Source organism: Citrus clementina, unplaced genomic scaffold, assembly GCF_000493195.1.
Source record: "Citrus clementina cultivar Clemenules unplaced genomic scaffold, Citrus_clementina_v1.0 scaffold_7, whole genome shotgun sequence".
NCBI lineage: Eukaryota > Viridiplantae > Streptophyta > Magnoliopsida > Sapindales > Rutaceae > Citrus > Citrus x clementina.
In genome coordinates this window covers 5,143,264-5,166,287 of record NW_006262075.1, presented here as the reverse complement: position 1 = coordinate 5,166,287, position 23,024 = coordinate 5,143,264, and the positions used below count along the sequence as shown (strand labels likewise).

Genomic DNA, 23,024 nt, shown 5'->3' with positions numbered 1-23,024 from the left:
TCCCTCAACGGCTTTTAACATTAAAAGCTGAAACCAGCCACTGGGTTAAAGCTAATGGTTACAATCCAAACCCCAACACTATATTGTGAAAGTTAATTTTTTTTTTCTTAATCTGGGTGGAAATAATTTTTTAAAAAAATATAAATGAAATAAATTTTTCTTAAATATTAAAAAAGATTAAATATTTTTTTAAAATATAAGCAGAATAAAATTTTTTAAAAATACTAGATAGGATTAAAATCTGAGGTAAGCATTAGGTTCACTAACTAAAAAAAACATTAAGCTGAAACCTGGAAAATAGGCAAATAAAAAGAAAAAAAAAATTTGATAAAACTGTAGTAAGTGACCCCAAGTTTAACGGTACAAAATCTTTAAGCTTAGTTTGTCCCACTTGGGTCCCATGAAAATGACGGAAACCACAAAGTCGAGGTTCACAGGTGTCCATATGAAGATGCCTTAGAGCATTGACAGAAAGATAGATGGAGGGAGTGATGATACATGTGATAATGGCCGCTGCTTTTTGCTGTTGCCATTGATTGTCTTTTTTTTTTTTCTTATTTCTTGGTTATTGGTTTGGTTTTCGCTATCACTCATATATAGGGCGACGAAGTTATTTTGATCTGGGAGGCCCTGAGCTTTCAGAAAATGAAGTTTCAGTACAAGAGTAATGATTACCACCAGCCTCAAAGAAATGGAGCTCTTGCTGGGCTGTTGGTGCTTCTTTTTCCAGTTTTATTGCCTAGTTTGTTCAGCCCATTAAGCCATGCCTCGCCTTCTATGTTCTCGGTATGTTCATTCTTTCAAAATTATTGTTATTTTTTTCATGAGAAATATTTTTTCTTTTTTTCATCATTATTTGAATGTTCCCGATCAAGGTTTTATTTCATTTCATTTTTTCTTTTTTGTTCTCCCGTTGTTGGAGTTTCGGAAATAATGTTCCTATTGATGTTTGCGTTTTTATTGCAAGATTACAGTCTAATTAGTTTCTAGTGAAGTGATACGAGGAAAAAATGGAGGAGTAGTGAAAGTTACTAAAAATAAGCAAATGTCAAGACAAATGGCGGGGGAATTGGTGCATTTTTGTAGTTAAATTTCAAATTAGTCAGAAAATGTGGCGAGTTAAGTTTTGGTGATTATTATGTCTGCTGTGAATCTGGTTCATGTGGGGGATTTATGAGTTTTATGCTTGACTCAGAGCTCTTAATACTATTCTCTATGAAGTGGTGCTTGGCATGCGTGGCTCAATGTTATCTGGAAGACTGCCTAAGTGACCTTAGCTGGAGGAATTTTTTTTTTTTCCAAACCCTGCAGTTGCCGTAGATTTATTCTCCATATCTGGAAACTAAGATGATAAGAAGTGACTGCTGTTAGCTTAAATGGTCGGTGATGCAACCTTATTTGTCATCAAATTGATTAATTATGTGAATACCAAATTAGGCGCTTGTTTATTGTTAGGTCCAGTCTCAGCTTACTGAGATCAAGATGACCAAGATAGCAATAATGAGACCCATTACTTCATCACTTTGGAAACTGTTTTCCCTCAGAAAATCCTGTAGGCATCTGGATTCTGGAACTCCCTCGATAACACTGAGTTAGATTGGTCCCTGTCCTCATGGGATGGAAAAGACAATAAGGTCATTTGGGTAAAACTCAGCATTGATTGAAAATAATTGCTTCTTATTCCTTGTAAAACATCTTTGCATATAGACCTTAATAAGGTAAATCTGTTGTGGGATATTGATAGCTTATTATGCGGAAAGCTATATGCACATTCCCATGGATTGCTTTCCATTCACTTAAGTCACATGCCACTTTTAGACTGAGATGAGTTCATATGCAGCAATACATGCTTACGGATATGCTGTATTTAATCTGGTACAGTGAGTGTATAATCGAACCTTTGTGGAAAGTACTTTTATTTAGTTATTGATTTGTTTACTGCAGGAATGGAATGGTCCAAAACCTAGGCACCTGCCTCTGCTCAAGAGTGCTTTGCAACACCAGAAAGTGAGTATCGTTATATTGAGCAGATGTGCCTCAAACTTTTGTATGCAAATGTTGTATATTTTGTCTTTCTATACTGTTGACTTCTTCATGCTATTCTAGTTTAAGGGTTTTGTTTATGAATAAATCAGAACTTATTGTAGACAGCTATAAACATGGACAAAGATAACTTGCATGATGGTAACAATGGCAGTCAACATTGAATCACACTGGAAGCTAGTTTCCTTCTCAAAACCAATTGACGTCTGGGAGTCTCTGCATATAAGTGGGTTAGATTGAAGGTGGAACCTTGCTTCGTGGGTGCAAAACAAGGCAAGGTTATATGGGGTAGTATTTTTGCTCTTAACATTTGCAATATGAACATTTCACTTCATACTTGTTGGAAATCATATGGACATACAGAAGTTCACATGCTTGTACTTTTTGCTGGTAATGCTATTTGGATAACCTCCAAAGTAGAACGCAATGTTTGAGATGGGGAAATTGGTATGCATCGGAAAGTACCTGTAATCATGCTATAATTTGTGCTTTTCATTGTTTTTCTTTGTTATGCAGGAACCAAATGCTCCTAAGCCTAGGCACTTACCTCTGTTCAAGAGTGCTTTACAGCGCCCAAGTGTAAGCAGCAATCTGTCACTACAATCCATGTTTTCTTTGTAACTTTCTGTTTCGCAAGTTGTAAAACCCCAGTTTGATTTCCTTTGTATTTTATTCAGGCAAATGCCAAGCAGTCTGATCTCTGGCTACCTTTGGCCAACCAAGGATGGAGATCATGTGCTCAATCTGCAAATAATCCTTGTAAGTGCAAGAAATAATACTACGCATAAGTTGTTTCTTCTGTAATTTTCAATAGATGCCATGCAGAGTATGGAACTTAAGAGTTTCTATTTTCTCTTGCTTAAGTATCTTCTACCTTCTTACTTTTCTCCCAAGGTTATTCTTGTTCATGCTTCTAATTTTTGTTGGATGGACTCATCCATTGTTTGAAGCAGCATTACCTCAGAAATCTCAAGGATACATTCAGGTATTTCTTGATGGAGGGTTAAACCAGCAGAGAATGGGGGTAGGTACTTCAAGATTATTGTTTAAAATTTGCCTAAATATCTAGTGGTGCCAAGATGCTATATCATGAAATTTCTACTATTCTTTTTGAACAAATTTTGCCGTCACTCAAACGCTGATTCTTCTTTTCTTCATAACAAGTGATGATTTTCAAGTTCTTTTCTTTGTAGATATGTGATGCAGTTGCTGTTACAAAAATTCTGAATGCAACACTTGTGATCCCATATCTTGAAGTAAATCCTGTTTGGCAGGATTCAAGGTAATTCTTTCCAGAAGTAACCTTTACCTTCTTTTTTCTTATCTATTTGTGTATAAATCTCCTTGGATCTTGAGGAAGAGATTTTTCTGATGTTCCTTTATTTTCCCTTGCAGTTCCTTCATGGATATATATGATGTCGATCACTTTATTAATGTATTAAAAGATGATATTTCTATTGTCAAAGAACTTCCTAATGAGTTTTCTTGGAGCACAAGGGAGTATTATGCCACTGCTATTCGTGCCACCAGAATCAAGACAGCACCAGTTCATGCTTCAGCTAACTGGTACCTAGAGAATGTCTTGCCTGTACTCCAGAGGTTGGTTACCTGAAACTGTTGATTTCAATATGGAGTAATTGCAGTACCAAGTTCTCTACTGATCCTTTCTGTTTGCCTTACATTTTTTTCAAGATTTAAAAAATGTACTAGTTCTGATAATTCTTCTTTTGGATAGTTAAATTAAGCTGAGCATTATGGGGTTGAAACAATATTTGAAAGATTTGATATTCGCATTACTTTAGTTCCACAATGTTAAACCTTTTCAATTTTTGAGATGAGCTTAGTTCTGGGGTTATTTTGAAATTTAGCTGGTTAGCTTAAGAATTCCTGATATTTTAATTACTTTTACATGGTCCAGTTATGGGGTTGCTGCAATTTCCCCATTCTCTCACCGTCTGACGTTTGACAACTTGCCGATGGACATTCAACGATTACGTTGTAAAGCAAACTTCCAAGCATTGATTTTTGTACCTCATATCAGAGCACTTGGAGATGCCCTTGTCAGTCGCCTAAGGTATCCTTCAATAAAAAATAGAGGACTTGATGATGTCCATCTGGAGGAAACCGCTTATACAAATAAAATACAAGAGCCACTGAAATTTGTCGTGCTACACCTTCGGTTTGATAAGGTATGACCCAAAGCTATTAGTGTTTCAGAGAATCCAATTCTTGTTGGTTTGGGTTGGGTTAAATTTGAGGTGTTTTACCATGTAGTATTTAAGCTCATTAAAAGTCAGAAAAACCAGTGATTCAGATTCTTTAGAAAATGCTTCTTTTAATTTTTAATTTTGCATCTTTGCTTTGTGCTTGATTCAAGAATCGGAGTGCTGAAAACTCAGGGATGGAAGTTTGACATCGATTATAAATTTATTTGCTTACATTGTAACGTTATCTGTCCTTAAAATAGTTTTTGGGCCTGCCTAGTTCTTTAGATAATTTTTGAGTCCATTCCAAGTAATGAATTGTTCTCTTCATATATATGACATCCATCAGACTAAGTGGATGTAATTGATTATTCTCATGGAGAAAAAAATTCACTTAATGTAATTGGCTAACATGTAATTCGCTCATCAGGTTGTAAGATATATCTGACCCTATGCTCTTTACATGTGATTATGCAGGACATGGCGGCTCATTCTGCTTGTGATTTTGGTGGGGGCAAAGCTGAAAAACTAGCTCTGGCCAAGTACCGGCAAATGATTTGGCAGGGAAGGGTTCTGAATTCCCAGTTCACTGACGAAGAGTTGAGGAGTCAGGGGCGTTGCCCATTGACCCCAGAAGAGATTGGTTTGCTACTTGCAGCATTGGGGTTTGACAAGAGTACTCGTCTTTATCTTGCCTCCCACAAGGTCAATTTCCTATTAACATTGGCTGTTAGAGAAGTGTTTTGCTTCCAAGATTTGATTCATTAAGATCACTATTTTCAGGTATATGGTGGAGAAGCTAGGATTTCTGCTTTACGAAGATTGTTTCCACTAATGGAAGATAAAAAGAGCCTTGCTTCTTCTGAAGAAAGAGCAGGGGTTAAGGGAAAGGCTTCATTGTTAGCTGCACTGGATTACTATGTTAGCATGCACAGCAACATTTTCATCTCTGCTTCCCCAGGAAATATGCACAATGCATTGGTGAGTAATATTACCAATTTTTAAGAGAACTTTTTAATGCATCTTAATTTGGCATCACAAAATCAAATGCTATGTTCAGTCTGGGAAAAGCTGTGCTTTGCTCTGCAAATATATTGTGGTTATTGCCCATCCAAATCCATTCAGGTTAAAGAAAATAACTTTGAATACTGTATTTTATAATGAGCCAAAGCAATGGTTTATTTTTGATGCAGCTCAAGTGAAAAATTGGGATTTAGTCATTAATTAGTGGTGACAGAGATGGGAAATGTGAAGTTAGAACTTTTGAGAATCATTAACCATATATTTATACTTTGAATTATTGTTAACTATATTTGGAATAATATTTAATGATTCTTATGCTTTTTAAGGACTATTATCTGATGTCAAACTTGTATGTGAAAACTAGGCTGCATAAGCCCAAATTATTATTAAAAGGACTTTGTTATTGCCTAAAATCAAAATTCATTTAAAAAATAATAAGAAATATTTTTAATAGTAAATGTAATACATTCATAAACTGTAGTTTGCTTAGGATTCCCCAGAGAAATAAAATGAATTTGTGATGATAACAGATGGGACACCGAACTTATGAGAACTTGAAGACTATAAAGCCGAACATGGCATTGCTGGGCCAACTCTTCTTGAACAAAAGCCTTAGTTGGTCAGAGTTTCAGCAGGCAGTGGTTGAAGGACACGAAAACAGACAAGGGCAGATTAGAATAAGAAAACCAAAACAGTCTATATACACGTATCCTGCTCCTGACTGCATGTGTCACGGTTAAGGTGCTGAGGGATATGAGTGGCTTTTTTTATGAGCCTATTTGGCTCCACATTTATTTATGACTTTCAGTATTGGTACTATAAATAAGCAGTCATGCAACTTTACCTATTATTAGTACAATCTTGTATGTAATTGCTCGTGAAGTGTATTGGAGGTGGAAAATAATTCAGGGACAGGCTTGGTTCCGTAAACATCTTCTGGGTCTTTTAGAGGTTATTGAGTTGCTTTTGCCGAACAGACCTACATTGTAATGTATCATTCAATATTACACGTCTTTTTTCATCTCTCGCTGTTTGTAAAGCTCAACACACAATCTGTCCTTTTTGTGTCAAAAGTAATTTGCCAGAAACTGCTCATGCTCTGATGAAAAAGATGCCATAAGAATAGATACTGAAAGCTGACTATTGCTATAAAGTCATAACGGAAGAACCTCTCAATAAAGAATTGCTACCACTACAGTGTTGATGGTAGTATCTCGTGAATTCCTATTTTGTCAGGATACTACAGTAATCCATTAAATCCTGTCAAGCTAAGTCTCTGATCTTCTGTAGAAACAAACAAAAATGATAAGTATGATGCTGTGTAAAACTGTGTATTTCTGCAATTTCTCAAATCATTTAACTGTACGAGGACTGCAGTCAGTGGCCTAAGGCCACACATTTATAAATGTGATAAATGATACAAGTTGAACAGCTGAAAAATTGTGTAATCTATTGTCTCGCCAGTACTCTGCAATTTCTTGACAGAAGAATCTGATGGCACCAATCACTAAGATAACAGTGAGAACATGTACAATGTATGACACATCTTCAAAAACCAGAGCCCCAGTTCAATTTTCCGGACAGAGGTTAGCAATTCACAGGTGCAAGTAGAATAGTACATCAGCTACCCTAATTACTCTCACTAACACCAGATGTTGCACTGCGTGTTGATGGAATCTGGCCGTCTTTCTTTTCCTTTTCAGCAGTTGAAGATACATTCCCATTTCGGTTTGCAGTAGTCAGTTCCTTCACCACTGGTTGAGAGGAAGGCATTCCTTCCTCAATAGGAAGCGTTCTCTTTGAGCCCTCCAACGCGACACCAAGAACTATATTTTCTTCCAAGGCAGGCCTTGATACCGGTGGTTGTGTTGAAGGCAACTTGTTGCTTTCCTGTTTTGATTCCTGTAATCCGCCTGCTTTGTCAGAGCCACCTGATGAGGAAATGGAAGGATTATCAATCTTGCTGTTCTGCGTTGCGTTTCCCTGACCTACAACCTTGGGCTGCTTGCTGTCAGATACCTTTCTGTCTTTGGTTGGGTTATCAGAAGTTGATCCCAAAACTTTGGGTTCAGAACTTGAAATTTCAGCAACCTTAGATTTTGTCTTGGGGAAAGATTTTGATGTTGATTTAACCGTTACTTTATCAGCAACCTTAGGATCAGACATGTGCGCTGCTGCACCATTCTTGTCCTCTCTTGTGTCAGAATTTGGTGTTTCTGGGATCTTGGCATCTGCCTTTGAGTCTGACTTTGATGACACACTGACTTTAGAATCTGCTTTCATGTCAGGTGTAAGCCGAGGTGTGGTCTTACCATCTTGCTCTCCACTTGAGCGTGATGGGCGAGTTTGAGATTTTGTTTTATCTTCTCCATTGATTCTGTAAGGTGGTTCAATCAATAGCAAAGGACGGTTAGATGCCCCTCCACCCCGGTTGTATATTGTATCTGCAAATGGAACATTTTCCAAGTCGGCATCACTAAATATTTTCTGCACGGTGCGGATTGGTGTGGCTAGTCGGGCTCTGTGATGGCTGATAACTCTAAGAAGATCCAACAGTATAGCTTCCTGTTTCATCAGAAATCAAAAACTTCATAATGAGCTAATCAGGTATGATCGAATATAAGTGCAATGGTGCCCTCAAATTGACAAGGAATGGTCAACTAAAATTATCAAAGCTCTTTCAGAAACCAAAAGATATAATTTGGATATGACAATCACAGCCCCAATACCTAAACAGAAAACTTGTAATCAAACAAATCAGTCATTTGAAACATAAATTATACACAATTTCTAAATGGGATACCTCTGATTGCCTTCATTTGAATATACTGGAAAAAAGAAAAGATCTGGTATGGAGAATATCAAATCCTATGACCTGTTTCCTAAATTTCTTATCAATAAAAGTTGTGTAATAGTGTTCCCAAAAGAAACTGGAAGCATATTGACAAGGGTCTCCGATAAAACTCATAGGAAGCTAAGACTTGAACCGTTGAATTGTACTTTAAGCCAAAATAAATAAATAAATCCACAAACTTTCTTTCACATTTAATCTGTAGGTTACTGGCTCACCCAAGAAGAATATGCCAGTCAATAACAAGTCTCCTTAAAAGTAGAATGTGTCCAAATCTGGAAGCAAATTAGCACTTCCCTTGAGACCATAAGAAATTCTTGCAACCAATAGCATCATGTACTTTAAACATTAACACTAACCACCTGTTACAATGCTTGCCAATTGAAATACCTCAGCCAACCACCCAAAAATTTGAAAACATAAATAAAACCCACAACCAGATTAAATTTCTCGCACTCTACAATGGTGCTTTTAGGAAAGGCATTTGTATAATTATGTGCTACTATTTATTAGAGATAAACAAACACCACAGGAAACTTGGGCAAATAATCACAGATTTTTAATTTTTATCTAGCAAAATTATATCCCTTTAAAACTAGAATCCATCAGACAGTCAGACTGACCATATTTGTCATTAAGAGTAGAGATGGCCAACCGAACGGGCGGGACAAGGCACAACATGCCACAACAAAGCACGCGTCCGTACAGCACGGCACGGCATGAGCACACTTTGACAAGACACACGGTACGTCATAGCACGCACAGAGACTAGGCCAGACTTAGATTTCAGGCATGCTGGCCTTGAAAGCACGGGAAAATTTAAGACAGGCCAAAGCACAGTACATGAAAAGCCCACAAATAGCATGCTTCAAATTTCATAACGTAATTTCAATTGAATTACACTAATATATTCTTTAAATAAACGTAATTGAATTTACAACATTAAATCTAATTATATTTTGGTCTATGTCAATTTTCAATTGAGTTGAATTTGTACCCCTTCCTTTTTTATTTTTCATGTCTAGGATTTAATATACTTGAAATCAATGAATTCCCTTCCAATAAAATTTAATGGAAAATATTGTAATTTGACTCATTTTTATATTTATTATAATTTATATTTTTTAAAAATTGAATGATTGAACTTTCAATGCCCGATTTAAATATTTGTATATATTATATAAACATAAATTTGCTTGGCCAGTGATTAAAATGTTGAGGTGTAGGAGGCAGTTCAATACCCATTGTTGTTAAATTTGAATTTCTTTTTTTTTTTTTGTATAGTAAAGGCAACAGCCGAACTCAATTAAATAAAAAAAAGAAAAGAAAAAGCATTGGGTTCTTGCCCGGCACAGCCCACGGCCCGGCACAGCCCACATGGGCCGGTGCTAGTACCCTCATGGGCATGGTCCATTGGGCATCTCTAATTAAGAGGTAGAACTAATAAAGTGACAAAGCCTACCTTGACACACAGATACTCTTCATGGTGTGAGGTCTTCACAAAACAGGACACCAAGATCTGTAAAATACCACAAATAAATATAACAAATACACATAAGTCTTTATAAAGCAATCAATAATAAGGACACAATATTATAGAGAATTTCTAACTAAACACGTTAATAAGCTAAAAATATATGTTAGTGCTGCTTTGGAGATGTGCTATCCATGTTGATGATGAAAAGTAGAAGATTAGATTGTGCAGAAGCAGAACCTTCTATTCTCCACAACAACTATCGGATGCAATCTAGAAAAGATGTGAACTACAGGAAGATATTAAAAGCTTGTGGCGAATAGAATTATCACTTTCCAAGATTAAGACATTTAACACTAACCAACAGAGCTTGATTTTCAGGATTGATATTGTCCAGAAATACTCTTCTATGCAATCTCTGCTGCTCCACTTGAGGATTCTTAGCCAAGACTTTACGCATGTCAGCAACAATACTCTGCGGAGAGAAACGGCCCGCAAAAATTTATTACAAAACAGGTATCCTAGCACAATTTAATGACTCAAAAAGCACTTGGCATCATGAAAGTGTATACAAGCTAGATAACTCCTTACATTAATCTTATGAACATCCAAGTGACTAATAGCTAGGTGAGTTTTAATACGCCAATGGGATTTTTGGCTGAGATTTCTCACAACATTCACTGTAAACTTATGGTTTGGAATATGAACAGCTTCACGATCTTCACCCCTTACAATCGTTGGTGACCACCAGCCCACATGCTGCAGGAAGTAGAAAAACATCAAGAGCCTCAAAAGAACATACCTAGTAAACTATCATTCACTCTTCGTGGAACCCAGAAAAACAAAAACAGCTTATCTTTACTGAAGCACAGATGTATCACATTAATACCAAACCATATAAAACATACATCCTGAAACATCTGTTTACAACACAACAATTGTAAATGAGGAATTCAACCTCAAATACGAACCTCAACGGTACCAGACACTTCATAGCCTTCAATCTTTGTTTGTATCCATTCATTCAGAACAAAAGGCCTAGTTGCATGAATCATCGCACTTGAGAGAAAGTTTGTGAATATCTAAAATAATGGAAACAGATGTCAAGCTTTGAAGGTCAAAAAAGCTAAAATTAAAATGACTCTACATGGAAAAAAAAAAAAAAAAACTACCTCGCGACCAGCAAGAGTCAGCAATACTGTACCAAGACCTCCAGCTGTAAGCCACTTCTGGGTAGAGAAACCAAGCAACTCCATGAAAAGTGAAGCAGATGCAACCCAGACAGCAGAATATACGGCTTTCCCTGCAAATTGGAAACCCATCTGCCAAAATGCAGGAAAAAAAAAATTTGTAAACATTGCTACGAAAAATTCAGTTTAAATAATTGCCAAGCATTTCGAGCTGTCTAACCAAGAACATAAATAAAAAAGAAACATCATCCTCTCTGTTTCATATACTTGTTAACCAGTCAATGAAATTACATAAGATAGATACATCATCTTATTATTAACCAGTCAATAAAATTACACATGATAAACATATCAACAGTGACAACAGATGGCTGTAAAAATGTCCCAGGGCCTGAAGATCATAATGAGGATAAAGCCTATGACAGTTGAGATGATCTACTGTCTGTGATAAACAGTGTTGAATGATTGAACTAATATAATCTAATCACAAAAGGTCTCAAGGACGATGCACCCATACTCATTACATGTGATGACAACTGCAGAGTCCAAAGAGGAAGAAAGGTTGAAATGGTTTTAGAGTTTAAATACTTTGTTAGGCACTCGCACCTTAGCTTAAGCTTTTAAGTTAGTTGGTTACTTGAAACATAGGTAACTAGTAAGTAAAGACCTCGAATGCTTTAAATACTAAAGAGTATCACCAAAATAATAATGTACATAAAAAGAAAGGTAATTAAATCAATTTAGATTATGTAAAAAGTCTTGATTTGTACATTTCTTGCATCACCAGAGTCAGTAGTCTCCATGAAGAATTTCTGTGCTTGTTGAATCAGGCTGCACAAGAAAAATTAGCCATGATTAGTGATCATGAAGCAACAGTAAATACTCCAACCACAATAAAATAAAATGAAATTTTTTCTTAATTAGCTATTTAGAAATCAGTCATATGAAGCAGATTTATTTATAAACAGTAGCAGATATTTTACTTTAACCCAAAAAAAAAAAAAAGCAGAAGGAAATGGTACAAGAACAAAATTAGGATATGAAGAATCCCAGAGAAATTTAGGACCCCAGTGGTTTGTTGTGTAAAGCTGAGGCAGAGAGTTGAGACCACTTCTTTACTCATTGCCCTACAGCTTTAAAGTTGTGTGGCTAATAGAGGCAGCTAGATGAGAGTTGTTCCTGAGTTGTGTTTGTGTTTATTTGCGGACAAATTTTGTGCTTTTGGTGTCTTAGAAGAGGCCAACGTCTGGGGTTGATGTTTGGTAAGAAAAATTTTGAAGCAATTCGGAAGGAAAGGAATATGAGAATAGTTGACATGCTAGAGATGAGGAGACAAGATCCCTGGGAGACAGAATTCATTATTTGGCATTAGGTGTCCGTGACCAGATAATTTCCGAATTCTTCTTCCTTCTTTCACTCTGGAGATGGCGGGCTGTTCTGCATTACAATTGGATGTTGGATATCTATAGGGCAGATAATCTAGATACTTTTGAGCAAGAGACATTGAGATGGAATCCCTACTTTTGTACCTTTTTGATAAAAATTGAAATATACAAAGTTTTTTATCAAAGAAAAATACTGCTAAAGCCAAAAACCCCACAAGCGACCTATCTAATTATTCCGTAATGTTCTTATAGTAAACTCACAATGACTCTAATCAAGTCATTTCATGAAAATCAGAAGGGAAAACAAAGCATACTCACCTCGATAAACAGTAGGCAAATGCTAGAACAGTTGACAAGGATCTAACAAAGTTTAAAAGGCGATGCTTAACAACCTCACCAGCTTCTGTAGGTAGAACTACAGGATCCAGTGCTCTGCAAGACATAAATATCTTATTAGTATTCTAATTAAGAAAATCGGACACTAGAATGTTACATAGAAGAATAAAGTATCCACAGCACACAAATAAAATGTCACCCAAACCTGCAAATTAATATTGCTCCCGTCCAGAGCATCAGAGGCTGAATATAAGATGTCATGACATGGTGAGTTTTGCTCTTTTTCCAACTATTATCACTCTTCTGCAAAATATCACAGTTATGAGCGAATAATTATAGAACAAGTCAAACTAACTCAGATCAGAGGGTCTAAAAGGAAGGAACTGAGTAAATGATACAAGGATGAAAATTTAAACAAAGTGCACATGCCTTGAGGAGAAGATTCCTGCTCTGACGCATAAGTGGCCCAAGACCCCATGTGGCAAAAACAATAATAGCTATCCCTGGAACCAATTTAAGTGCTTGAGGACTACATTGTAAAGCATTATATGACCTGCATGATACAAAATTATCAATCTTTACAATGTATGCCAAGATAGAGCACTAAATATAAACAATGTCAACAGTTACACCATCAAGTTCCATACACTTATGAACACAAAAAAATGAACTTAATATTAACAAATTGCACATCAGTGATATTATTGTAACTTCTACAAACATAAGGACGTATTTAAACGTCATTCCTTATAAAATATCACGTGATGTTGATTTTCAATTTGTTTCTTTTAAAAAAAATATTATTTATGTATTTATTTTTCAATCTACAATATGCAGACCTAGATCTAGCTGGAAGACTGTAACACATGTTCACAGATTGACGACCATGATGAAACCACACAAGACTACGAGACATCGAATCTGTTGCTCAATAGATGGAATTGCCTAGGCACAGTACTTGCAAATATATCCCAAAGTATGTGCAATGCACAACTTAAAGAACCATCTTAACATCAACTACATCAGTCTTCAATCTGCTACCTCCAAGTCCGATTCGATTATTTAATATGTTCACAATCACATATTACCAATACATAAATCAATCACTTTCTTTTTTTTTTTTTTTGGGGGGGGGGGGGGGGGGAATCTTTATGCCAATAATACACTATATTTACCCCTGTTATGTGCTTCCAATCAAGTAGATGTAATTGAACCCATGCATTGCAGAAAAAGTAATGAAAGGAGCAGTACGATTACAAATGATATGTTTGCACAAAACAATTAGTCCAATGAGGAAAATGTGGCCCTGTGTGGAAATGCATGCACAACAATGCACAATTATGTAAGCATAACAAAAGAAAGAAATTTACTTAGTAAATGCCATTGAAGCAGCTTTCATGCCTGGAAGTTGACATGCTTGACCTGGTAAAGGAGAAAAATGGCACCTAATTCTATTGCTTCTGTAAGGTATAGGATTTATCTGACTGTATGGACTGCCTGAAAGGTTAAAACTTCGAAAATCTTGCGGCCAAAACTGTAAAATAGAAAGACATTTCCAAGCTTTGTCAAAAGGTTAACAAAATTTCCATAACAATATAAGAGAGAAACAGAGTAAATTCCAGCATATCTGCACAAAGTACTACAAACATGACAAGTATAGACTAATAGGATATAATTTCCTTCTGACAAAAAGTCCTCAGGTGTTCTATCTTTTTACTATATGAAATCACAATCATAATCCCCCTATACGGCATAGAAAGATATAATCCAACAAAGTACCATAATGTTAACAAGTATTCTTAGCTATGATCATACGAACAATTAACAGAACCCCTATTCATCTATAAAGTATATTTTTATGAGGCAAATAACAGCTTTGTTTCTGTAAGAATGACAATATATACAAGCAAAGAGATGGGATATCATTGAAACTTTTGGCTGGGAAATTGCTATCACATCTCACCATGAGGTCATAAAGCATCAGTAACCTAGGTCTCACCAGAAAGGACCCCTAAGCGAAACAATAATGTAATGAATGCTAGATATATAACAGAAGGATTAGTGCGAAAAAAACATACAAGCTACATATGTCTGCATTTAAAATAATGATCCCATATCCACCATTATTAATCACTTGCTGCAAAACTTAAAGGACACCACCCAATTTAAATGAAAAAACACTGATTCTGGCATTTGCAACTGAAAAACATACCGAAGCACGGGATGTAAGGGTGGCACTAAGTAAATGTGATTTCCCTCTTCCCATAACATTCTAAAAAATAAATAAAAAAATCAGGACACAAATGCAACCCAAAAAAAAAACAAAGGATATGATTTTTGTACCTTGAACTGTTTCTTGAAGACCTGGTTCCTGCAAAGTCCCAAGTCATGGGACAACTGCAAAGAACCAGCGGAAGCCATGGCTGGATTGATACCAATAAGTAAGATGGTATCACTAGTAGCATAAGATCATAATGCTATTCTTTAACAGTTGAACTGAACAAACAGGATTTGACTACCTTGCGACTTCAGAAACTGGAGCACAAGAATTAAAATTTATCCATCGTGGACAGATACAAATGTTAGCTTTGAAACTTTCTAGACAAATTCAATTCATCATTCCTGATTATTAAAAAGCTGAATTGGAACAGACGCTGACATTGAAAGTATGTAATCATTTAAAGAAAATTAACTAGTAACTTTGTCAAGTTTCATTTCAGAATGAGAATCATCTTTTCTCAGTAAATTACTTTGAACATAGCCTTTACCTCACATAAGGACAAAAAATTAACTTTATTTGTTGTGAAACCCTAAAAATGTAATTCAATATCAAATTTTTCATTATTTTCCAATTCATCAGTTAAATGCAACTCTCCTAAATGCCTATAACTTTCCATCAGTTGACTCACTGAAGAAAATGTTAAATTAAAACAAACAAAACATAGATTTTTAAATGGTAAACATAGATTTTTCCCCCCCAAAAAAATTGAATCATTTAGATATAAAAAAAAAGTAATGTAACGATAGAAATTTCTTCGAATAATGGGAAAAAATGCTAAACTGAATAGAATAATTTCATATGAATAAGATTTACCTTGCAATCAAAAGGGTGACGATGGAGCAGAGAATTTCAAGCCTCTATTCCAATGAAGCTTCCTGCAATTCCACCCTTTTTTATTGGCAAATTATTTATTAATTTTTGTATGGACTAGGGAGGCGCCGCTCATTGAGAAAGAGAGAAAGATAACCTGTATCGCGAAGTAATTGCCAATCATATGTACATACTTCCAAATCATTTACAATAGTGGTGATTACTAGGCCACGTGGACTGCCACGTTAGAAAACGTACCACATCAGCTTATTTTAATTATTTCCGAAATCATTTTCTTAAATAATAATAATAATAATAAAAGTAAACTCTCCGTCCGGTTTTCCGGAAATGGAAAAAGTCTCATTTTTGTTTGCCTTTAATTTGAAAAATAAAATGGTAAAAAATAAATAATAAAGCTGTTGCGTCCAAAGGAACAAGAAAAACGACGTCTTAGCACTCACACAGGCCGCAGACACAGGAGCGAGATGGGAGATTTGGAGAAGATGAAAAACGAGGCGTTGGAGATAATAGGGCAATTCGAGAATCTGCCTCGTTTGGTTGTATTCGATCTCGATTACACTCTCTGGCCTTTCTATTGGTACGTGCTTATTTTTTTTTTTAAAAAAAAAAAATCCTTTTTTTGTTCTCAAATATACAATTGATTCAAGTGAAATGCAATTTGATTCTGTGTAATTTGGTTGAATTTCAGTGAGTGTTGCTGCGAAGATGAAATCCCGTATCTGTATCCGCATGCTAAAGGAATATTAGAAGCATTAAAGGAGAAAGTAATCCATGTGGCTGTTGCTTCAAGATCACCAACTCCTGACATAGCCAAAACATTTCTTCATAAATTGGGTATCCACTCCATGTTTGTGCCCATGGTGCGCCTCTCATGTTGCATAATGTGTATCATATTCTTCCTTTTCTTCTTTTCAATTTCTGCGTTTATTCTTTTTGTTGATCTCTTCTGTTTTATGTTGCTGCTGCTTATGTAGGTTGTGATTTATATGTATACAAAAGACTCATCAAATGCATCTTCTTCTGAAAGCACTTGCGCTATTTTCCATTTTCACCCAAAACGGTCTTGTGGTATTTTTATGTTCCAACAAGTGATGATTGAAATGTTTCAAAATAGGCATTCAATGCTGGATCTCAACAGTTCTAAAAACACTCACAAATAACAAATAAAATGCTCTCTTACATGTTTGATGTGAATACATTAAAATTTTGGAAGGCCTCATTCCAATTTTTAAGAGTTTGACGTCTGGTTATAGGCAAAAAATGCAATCAAACTATTGTCTCATATTCAGCATGCTTTTTTCGGTCCGATCAAGTAACTGTTCGAGGGAATGCAGGAGATCTTCTCTAGTTGGTCTCACAAAACTGACCATTTCCGGAGGATCCACCGAAACACTGGTGTACCCTTTAGTTCAATGCTCTTCTTTGATGATGAAAACAGGAACATTGAAGCGGTACCTTCGCTTCCTTTCCAGCTCTTTATTTTCATCTTGTTTCTTTTTTCACTTTTAGCTTGTGCAAATATTAGGAGATATTGAATTATCAGTGTCTTAGAATGCCTTGTAGCGAAGGAGGAGTTTACTGCTTGGCATGGTTGGAACTGAAATTTTGTGTTATTATCTAATCCTGTAGAGTATTTTTTGCAGGTATCAATAATGGGTGTAACAAGTATTTTGGTTGATAATGGGATAAATCTTGATGCCTTGAGGCAAGGATTTTCTGAATTTTCTCAGAAGTCGGGTTCCTTAAGCACTAGCAGAAGTGATTAATTGTTAACTGTAGTCTGGAGGCTATGATACTATTTTTTGGGAAATACCATTAAATTCAATACTGTAACAGTGTGATTTTTTATTGCTGCACCATTCATACTATCACACTATAACTTTGAGTATTTCTGATGGCAATAAAAACTTCTCAATTCATTCTGTTGCAACAGAAACTTTACTTTTGGCAGTCTTTTTTTTTTTTTTTTTAATTTTTGGTTGAACAATATATTCTCCAGCAATCATTTTTAAGTTTGGCATGGGAAACACTTGATCGCTACTTTGCACTGTGGGAATACTATATGACTTCAGTCTCTCTCGATGTTTCACAATCTTACACAGATCAGACTTTATACGCTGAAGAAGCAGAGTCTTAAGATTTTAGTGCTCCCCTACATTTTATCAAGCTTCAGGTTACTTATAATTTGACTTTTAATTGTCTTATCTCTCAAGCCGAAGATTGGTACTTGTGTGCCAATGATCGGTCAACTGGCTCATATACTTGCTCGATGACAGCCATTTTTCTATATATCGCGAGGTATCCATCCCAAGGCAGCCTTAGATGATAAATTTTGCTCGTTGCCAAATTAACAGGGAAAAAAAATTGAGTAGCATAACTGAGGCTTCAAGAAAAATTGAAGCCGTAACACCAAGAGCATGTATTAAAGCAACTACTGTCAAAAAGGTAAACAAATTACAACATAACGGAAAAGTGCTGGCTGCTCAGAATATCAACGTAATCCGTGGTACATTGCCACTGTCTAAAAACAAGCTTGTAAACGCATAAATTTCATATACAAACTAAAAAAAACCACAAACCATTGCCAGTGTCTAAAAACAGGCTAGTGCAGTCCTGCATGCCCAAGCTTGGAGGCACGTAATTAATTACCCTCTCAATTGAAAGTTCTAATTGAGCTGTTTAAAAGGCGATCTTTCCTCCAGACTGGCATCAACCTTCTTCATGGTGGTAGGTGAAGGATGAGCATTCACGTTCTCTTTCACAGATTCAAACAGATCATCACCTTTCAAGACCAATCCCGACTTGCTGTCCAAGGACTGCACTAGCCTTCCCAGCATTTCCATCAGTTGCATGTCTTCATCAGAGAACTTAGAGACTCTGTCACCCAACCCTCCCAGAAAACCCAACAAGTTTTCCCTTTCTGATGATAACTTCAAGACATCTTCAAGTAACTTTCGGTTTTCACTTCTCAGTTCAATAACTAAGGCATCTGAAGTTGTCAAATTTTCCTCCAATTGATTTGTTAAATTCTTCATTTCTCTCTGTTTGAGTGCCAGTTCAGCTTCAATCTTCTGTGCTTGATGTTTTGAATGAGACAAGGATTTTTCCTGCAACTCCAGCTTCTGCTGTACATTAGAAATCTCATCCTCCAGCTCGACAATCATCAACTTCTTTTCTTCAATTTCTAGCATAGCCAAAGTCTCTGCTGCTGAAATCTTCTCCCAGGCTTCAATGGCCAAACTGATCTCTGCCTGCTTTCCAGCAAGCTGTGAAGAAAAGGAGTTCAGAGAGCTATTAAATCTCTCTTCCAGTGACCTCACGAGCTGCAAGAGGTCATCTATTTTCTGGTTTTTCTCTTCTAGTAGCTGGATAAGACTCTCTTTTTCATGCTCAAATGACCGCTCTGCACATATCTGTGTGAGCAGGGAACTTTCAAGTTCTCTTCTCAAGGATTCTTCCTCCAGCCATCCAATCTGTCTCTGGAGATCCTCCAAAATTTCATCCTTCTCCTTTGTAATTTGTGAAAACCACTGTTTCTCTATCTCAAAGGACATTGCTGTCTCCATTCTTGCATTACTCGCAGCCTCTAATGCTTTCAGTTTGAGGTCTTGCTCCAGTGACAAAATCTGCTGCTGGAACTTACTTATTCTGCTGTCTCTCTCTTCTAATGAGTGGGTGAGGCCACAATTCTCTTGTTTGATGACTTCCCCAACCTCCACTTGTGCAAGAAGAGAAGCTTCTAATTCTTTACGCAGCTCCTGATTTTCTTCAAGCTCAAATTTTAGACGCTCGGCAATAGACTTCCAAATCCACAATTCAAATTCTATCTGATGTCCTTCACTGGTTTTCTCAGCCAATTCGGAGTTTGCTATACCTAAGGCATCGGTGGCTTCCTGGAGTTTCCTTTTTGAGTCGCTCTCCATCTGCTTAGCTTTTTCTTCTATGCAAAGTTGGTACCTGGATGCTTCCTCCAACTTTTCTTTGTTCTTCTGCAGCTCCTTCTCCATTCGAACCCGCTGCTCTTCAATATGATCTAAAGACTCAACCACCTCTGATAAAGAAGCCGTCTTCTCACGTTCTTTGGCCAATTCCAGATTTGCTATATCTAATGCATTAGAAACTTCTCCAAGTTTCTTTTCTGAGTCACTTTCAATCTGCTTAGCTTGCTCTTCTAAGTGACGTTGGCATCTGAGTGACTTTTCCAACATTTCTTGGTAATTTTCCAGCTCCTTCTGCATTAGTACCGGCTGCTCTTCAATATGATGCACGGATTCAACCGCTGTTGATAAAGATGCTGTCTTCTTCCTCTCTTCGGCCAATTCAAGATTTGCTGCATCTAAGGCATCGTAAACTTCTCCAAGTTTCTTTTTATAATCACATTCAATCAGCAAAACTTGCTCCTTTAATCCCAACTGGCACTTGGATGATTCCTCAAGAGCTTCCTTATACCTATCAAGCTCCTTCTGCATTAGTAGCGAGCGCTCTTCAATACGATCAAATGATTCAATCCTCCTCAACAAAGATGCTGTCTTCTCATGTTCTTCTTCAATATCTGTCTGGGCTTTAGCCAAAGCAGCACTCTTCATCTCTAGCTGCTTCATCAGTAGATTAACATGATCTTTGCTCTCTCTGCTGCTGATGTCCCTTTTGCCCCCAAGCTGTTCAAGCTTAAATTGAACCTCAGATACTCCTGCCTTCAACACCAGTAGCATCACTGAAATCTCCTCATTCTGCATTTTCAACTGCAAAGTCAAAGAGTGATAGTCCTCCAATTCCATCTTGAGTTCTTTTAACGCAGCATCCTTTCTTTCTAATTCAGACCTGTAACCATTCATCTCTGCATCCATTTGTTGCATTTGAGAGCTCCATTCAGCTTCCTTAGCTCTAAGATTTGCAGAACAATCCCTGTGCATCTGCTCTACACTCCTGAGCTTGTTTCGCAGTTTTGCCAAAGAAGAAGAACTGCCCGCTTTCTGAATCTGAGCTTCCTGGAGTTCTTTAAGGGACATCAGCAACTCTTGATTTTCTCTCTCTAGCTTTGTCGCCTGGTATTCCATTTCCTTATAAAATGTCTCTTTTGTGCCCAGTGAATGTCTCAGAGCTGCAATTTCCTTGTCTCTCTGATTGGTCAAGCATTCCAGTTGAGACTTTGCGTCTTGGTACTCCGCAAAAGTATTATCATAATGTGTTCTGAATTCAGAAACTTGAACTTCCAGGTACTTTCTCCGACTTTCTTCGTGAGAAAGGGCTTGGTTGCACAGCTGCAACCGGTTCTGAAGATCTCCTGAGATTCTGGTCTGAGAATCTAAGCTTGTTTGGAGTGAAGAAATCGCATCAAGCAGAGTAGACCTCTCATGCTCCCACTCTTTCTTGCACGTTCTGAACTGATCTTTAAGCTTCTCATGTGCTTCTTCTAGATGTTTAAACTGCTCCTTCTTCCACTTTAGCTGATTCTCAAATTTGCTGTTTTCATCCTCTAATTTGAGCAACATATCATCTCTTTCTCTTAGTTTTTTTGGAGCTTTGGCTTCGCTCTCCGCCTTCACACACTTCTTCTGTGAAGCAGATAAAAGCCCCTTGAGGCCTTCAATCTCTGCCTTGAAAACATTAACCTTCTGCTCTTGATCAATGTTCTTCTCGTTTGCCTCATCTAAAGCCAATACCAGCACTCTATTTTGTTCTTCCAATTTTCGGCACTTCTCATTAAAATCAAATCTAAGCTTATCATTAGCAGCACCAAGACATTTGATGATCGATTCTTTTTCAGTTAAACTGCGTTTAAGACCTTCAAACAGTTGCTTCACCTCAGAGATCTCTTCTGTCTTTTCATTCAACTCTCGAGCCTGCTTCTCAACTTTCAAATTGGCTTCCTGAATTTTAAGCAGGTGCTCATTGTGAGCTTTCTTCAAGTTCCCACATAGTTCTGATTTGCTTTTGCAATCAGCCCTGAGCTTCTCATTTTCAGCTTTAATTTCGTCTAGCTCTTCATAGATCCTTTCCATTTTCGTGTTTCTCCAAATATATAGTTCTGAGATAAATATCTGTTAATGAGAAAATCGAAAATTAGATTACAAGTTGAAATGGAAAATAAATACATTGTGATATCAGATAATAAAAAGAAATCAAAACTACTGCTAGCAAGAAATTCAACTCGTAATGTCTTCTCAATATATCATTGATCAGAATTCCTAAAGCTCTCACTTATCCTCAGTGCCTTTCTATTTTAATAAATTCATCCTGAGTCCATCCTATAATTCGCAAAAGAGTAAATTTGTTTCCCTGTAGTTAATGACAAAAGAACAGAAGGAATAAAAAATAAAAGCAATTGTGGCGGATTGAGGAGATGAAAATGCATAATAAGGCACTTCAAAATCCATTAACTCTTTTGCTTATCGCCTGCTGACAGTTGAAAAAAGGTGTAAGTATCTTACTTTAAATGTTTTCCATTAAGAGAAATGATGAGTAATACTCACGAAAAAAATAAAACATGAAGGTGTTGGGCTAAAATATATCATCGATTGAACAATTTTTGTTTCTTTAGCACAGAAAAAAAAAATGTGCCCTTAATTGGTCCATCAAAACCAGACATATTCTAGACTGAGGCTCATTACAATTGCTTCATTTACTAATATGATAAATGTTAATTTAAAAATCAATCACAAAAGAAAAGGCATCAAATATTTCAAGCATTGGGACTAACTTCATGCTTCTTTAGGTTAAGAACACGGCAAAGAATTCAAGATCAAAGTTTTCATGGCATCAACAGCAGGCTAATCCAAGATACAGAAATTAAAAACCAACGAACATAAAAAGAATTGAACTCATAAGCATAAAACAAACACCCTAGACTAGCGCACGGGCCTGAAACGAACTTCCTATAATTTCAAGGGCAAGAACATAAACCAGAAAAGAAATAATTCCCATATTTGATTGCTGAGGCATAGAAAATGAAAAAGAAAAACACGAATGGCTATTGTGAACTCTCTTCTTTTCCTGCAATTTCTCAGTAAACTAAACATGTTAATGGAAGGATATCAGAGACCCAAATGAGTACCTGATCTTCAGATTAGTGATTCTTCATTAGAGAAGTTTCTTCTATTTTCTCTTTTTTCTTCTTTCGGGTGCAAGTGTTTTGTGATTTTCTGGCTCTTGATCTACTTGGAAGAAAGAAAATGCAAAAGAAAAGAAATGAGAGACCCAAAGAAAAGAGCCGTTGTTAATAACGAGAGGGCTTTCGGATTTGAAATTTGGGTGACGGAGTTTGACGACGCGTTACCGTTAGACTAACGACGTTAGTTTGGATCAATCGTACGTACGCCCTTCTTTATCTTTTTATTTTTGAAAAGTACTACTGGCCGTTGGAGGATAATAGGCTAGTCAGTTATTGGTTTGCTTATTTCCCAGCC

At 36.6% G+C, this 23,024-nt stretch overlaps 4 protein-coding genes across 7 annotated transcripts; 2 read left to right on the top strand and 2 right to left on the bottom strand.

The window, feature by feature from the left end:
* The first annotated feature begins 265 nt into the window (after nucleotides 1–265).
* Nucleotides 266–6,291, top strand: LOC18037181 (O-fucosyltransferase 39). The gene is made up of 11 exons (XM_006426209.2): nucleotides 266–786; nucleotides 1,945–2,007; nucleotides 2,560–2,622; nucleotides 2,721–2,802; nucleotides 2,997–3,067; nucleotides 3,237–3,325; nucleotides 3,439–3,642; nucleotides 3,962–4,232; nucleotides 4,725–4,952; nucleotides 5,031–5,228; nucleotides 5,801–6,291. The coding sequence occupies exons 1-11, from the start codon at nucleotides 646–648 to the stop codon at nucleotides 6,008–6,010; spliced, it is 1,620 nt and encodes a 539-aa protein (XP_006426272.1). The 5' UTR covers nucleotides 266–645; the 3' UTR covers nucleotides 6,011–6,291.
* Nucleotides 6,292–6,576: 285 nt separating this feature from the next.
* Nucleotides 6,577–15,761, bottom strand: LOC18037179 (mechanosensitive ion channel protein 2, chloroplastic). Of its 3 annotated transcripts, XM_006426207.2 has the most exons (14): nucleotides 15,601–15,761; nucleotides 14,850–15,041; nucleotides 14,719–14,778; nucleotides 13,877–14,040; nucleotides 12,936–13,059; nucleotides 12,712–12,809; nucleotides 12,489–12,602; nucleotides 11,556–11,616; nucleotides 10,768–10,917; nucleotides 10,567–10,677; nucleotides 10,187–10,354; nucleotides 9,957–10,070; nucleotides 9,584–9,640; nucleotides 6,577–7,835 (listed from the first exon to the last, which is right to left on the bottom strand). In XM_006426207.2, exons 2-14 carry the CDS (start codon nucleotides 14,925–14,927, stop codon nucleotides 6,900–6,902), a joined length of 2,235 nt encoding a protein of 744 aa, XP_006426270.1. In that variant the 5' UTR covers nucleotides 14,928–15,041; nucleotides 15,601–15,761; the 3' UTR covers nucleotides 6,577–6,899. The 3 variants fall into 3 exon arrangements, with proteins under 3 accessions (XP_006426270.1, XP_006426271.1, XP_024036415.1); XM_006426208.2 differs by lacking the exon at nucleotides 14,719–14,778; XM_024180647.1 differs by lacking the exons at nucleotides 14,719–14,778; nucleotides 14,850–15,041.
* A 184-nt stretch (nucleotides 15,762–15,945) lies between these two features.
* LOC18037178 (magnesium-dependent phosphatase 1) lies at nucleotides 15,946–17,508 on the top strand. 2 transcript variants are annotated; one of them, XM_024180694.1, is made up of 4 exons: nucleotides 15,946–16,195; nucleotides 16,307–16,478; nucleotides 16,953–17,069; nucleotides 17,262–17,508. In XM_024180694.1, the coding sequence occupies exons 1-4, from the start codon at nucleotides 16,083–16,085 to the stop codon at nucleotides 17,382–17,384; spliced, it is 525 nt and encodes a 174-aa protein (XP_024036462.1). In that variant the 5' UTR covers nucleotides 15,946–16,082; the 3' UTR covers nucleotides 17,385–17,508. The 2 variants fall into 2 exon arrangements, with proteins under 2 accessions (XP_024036462.1, XP_024036463.1); XM_024180695.1 differs by lacking the exons at nucleotides 16,953–17,069; nucleotides 17,262–17,508 and adding an exon at nucleotides 16,593–16,946.
* A 491-nt stretch (nucleotides 17,509–17,999) lies between these two features.
* On the bottom strand, nucleotides 18,000–22,785 carry LOC18037172 (uncharacterized protein At4g38062). The gene is made up of 2 exons (XM_006426204.2): nucleotides 22,673–22,785; nucleotides 18,000–21,659 (listed from the first exon to the last, which is right to left on the bottom strand). The coding sequence occupies exon 2, from the start codon at nucleotides 21,618–21,620 to the stop codon at nucleotides 18,285–18,287; it is 3,336 nt and encodes a 1,111-aa protein (XP_006426267.1). The 5' UTR covers nucleotides 21,621–21,659; nucleotides 22,673–22,785; the 3' UTR covers nucleotides 18,000–18,284.
* Between the last annotated feature and the right edge of the window lie 239 nt (nucleotides 22,786–23,024).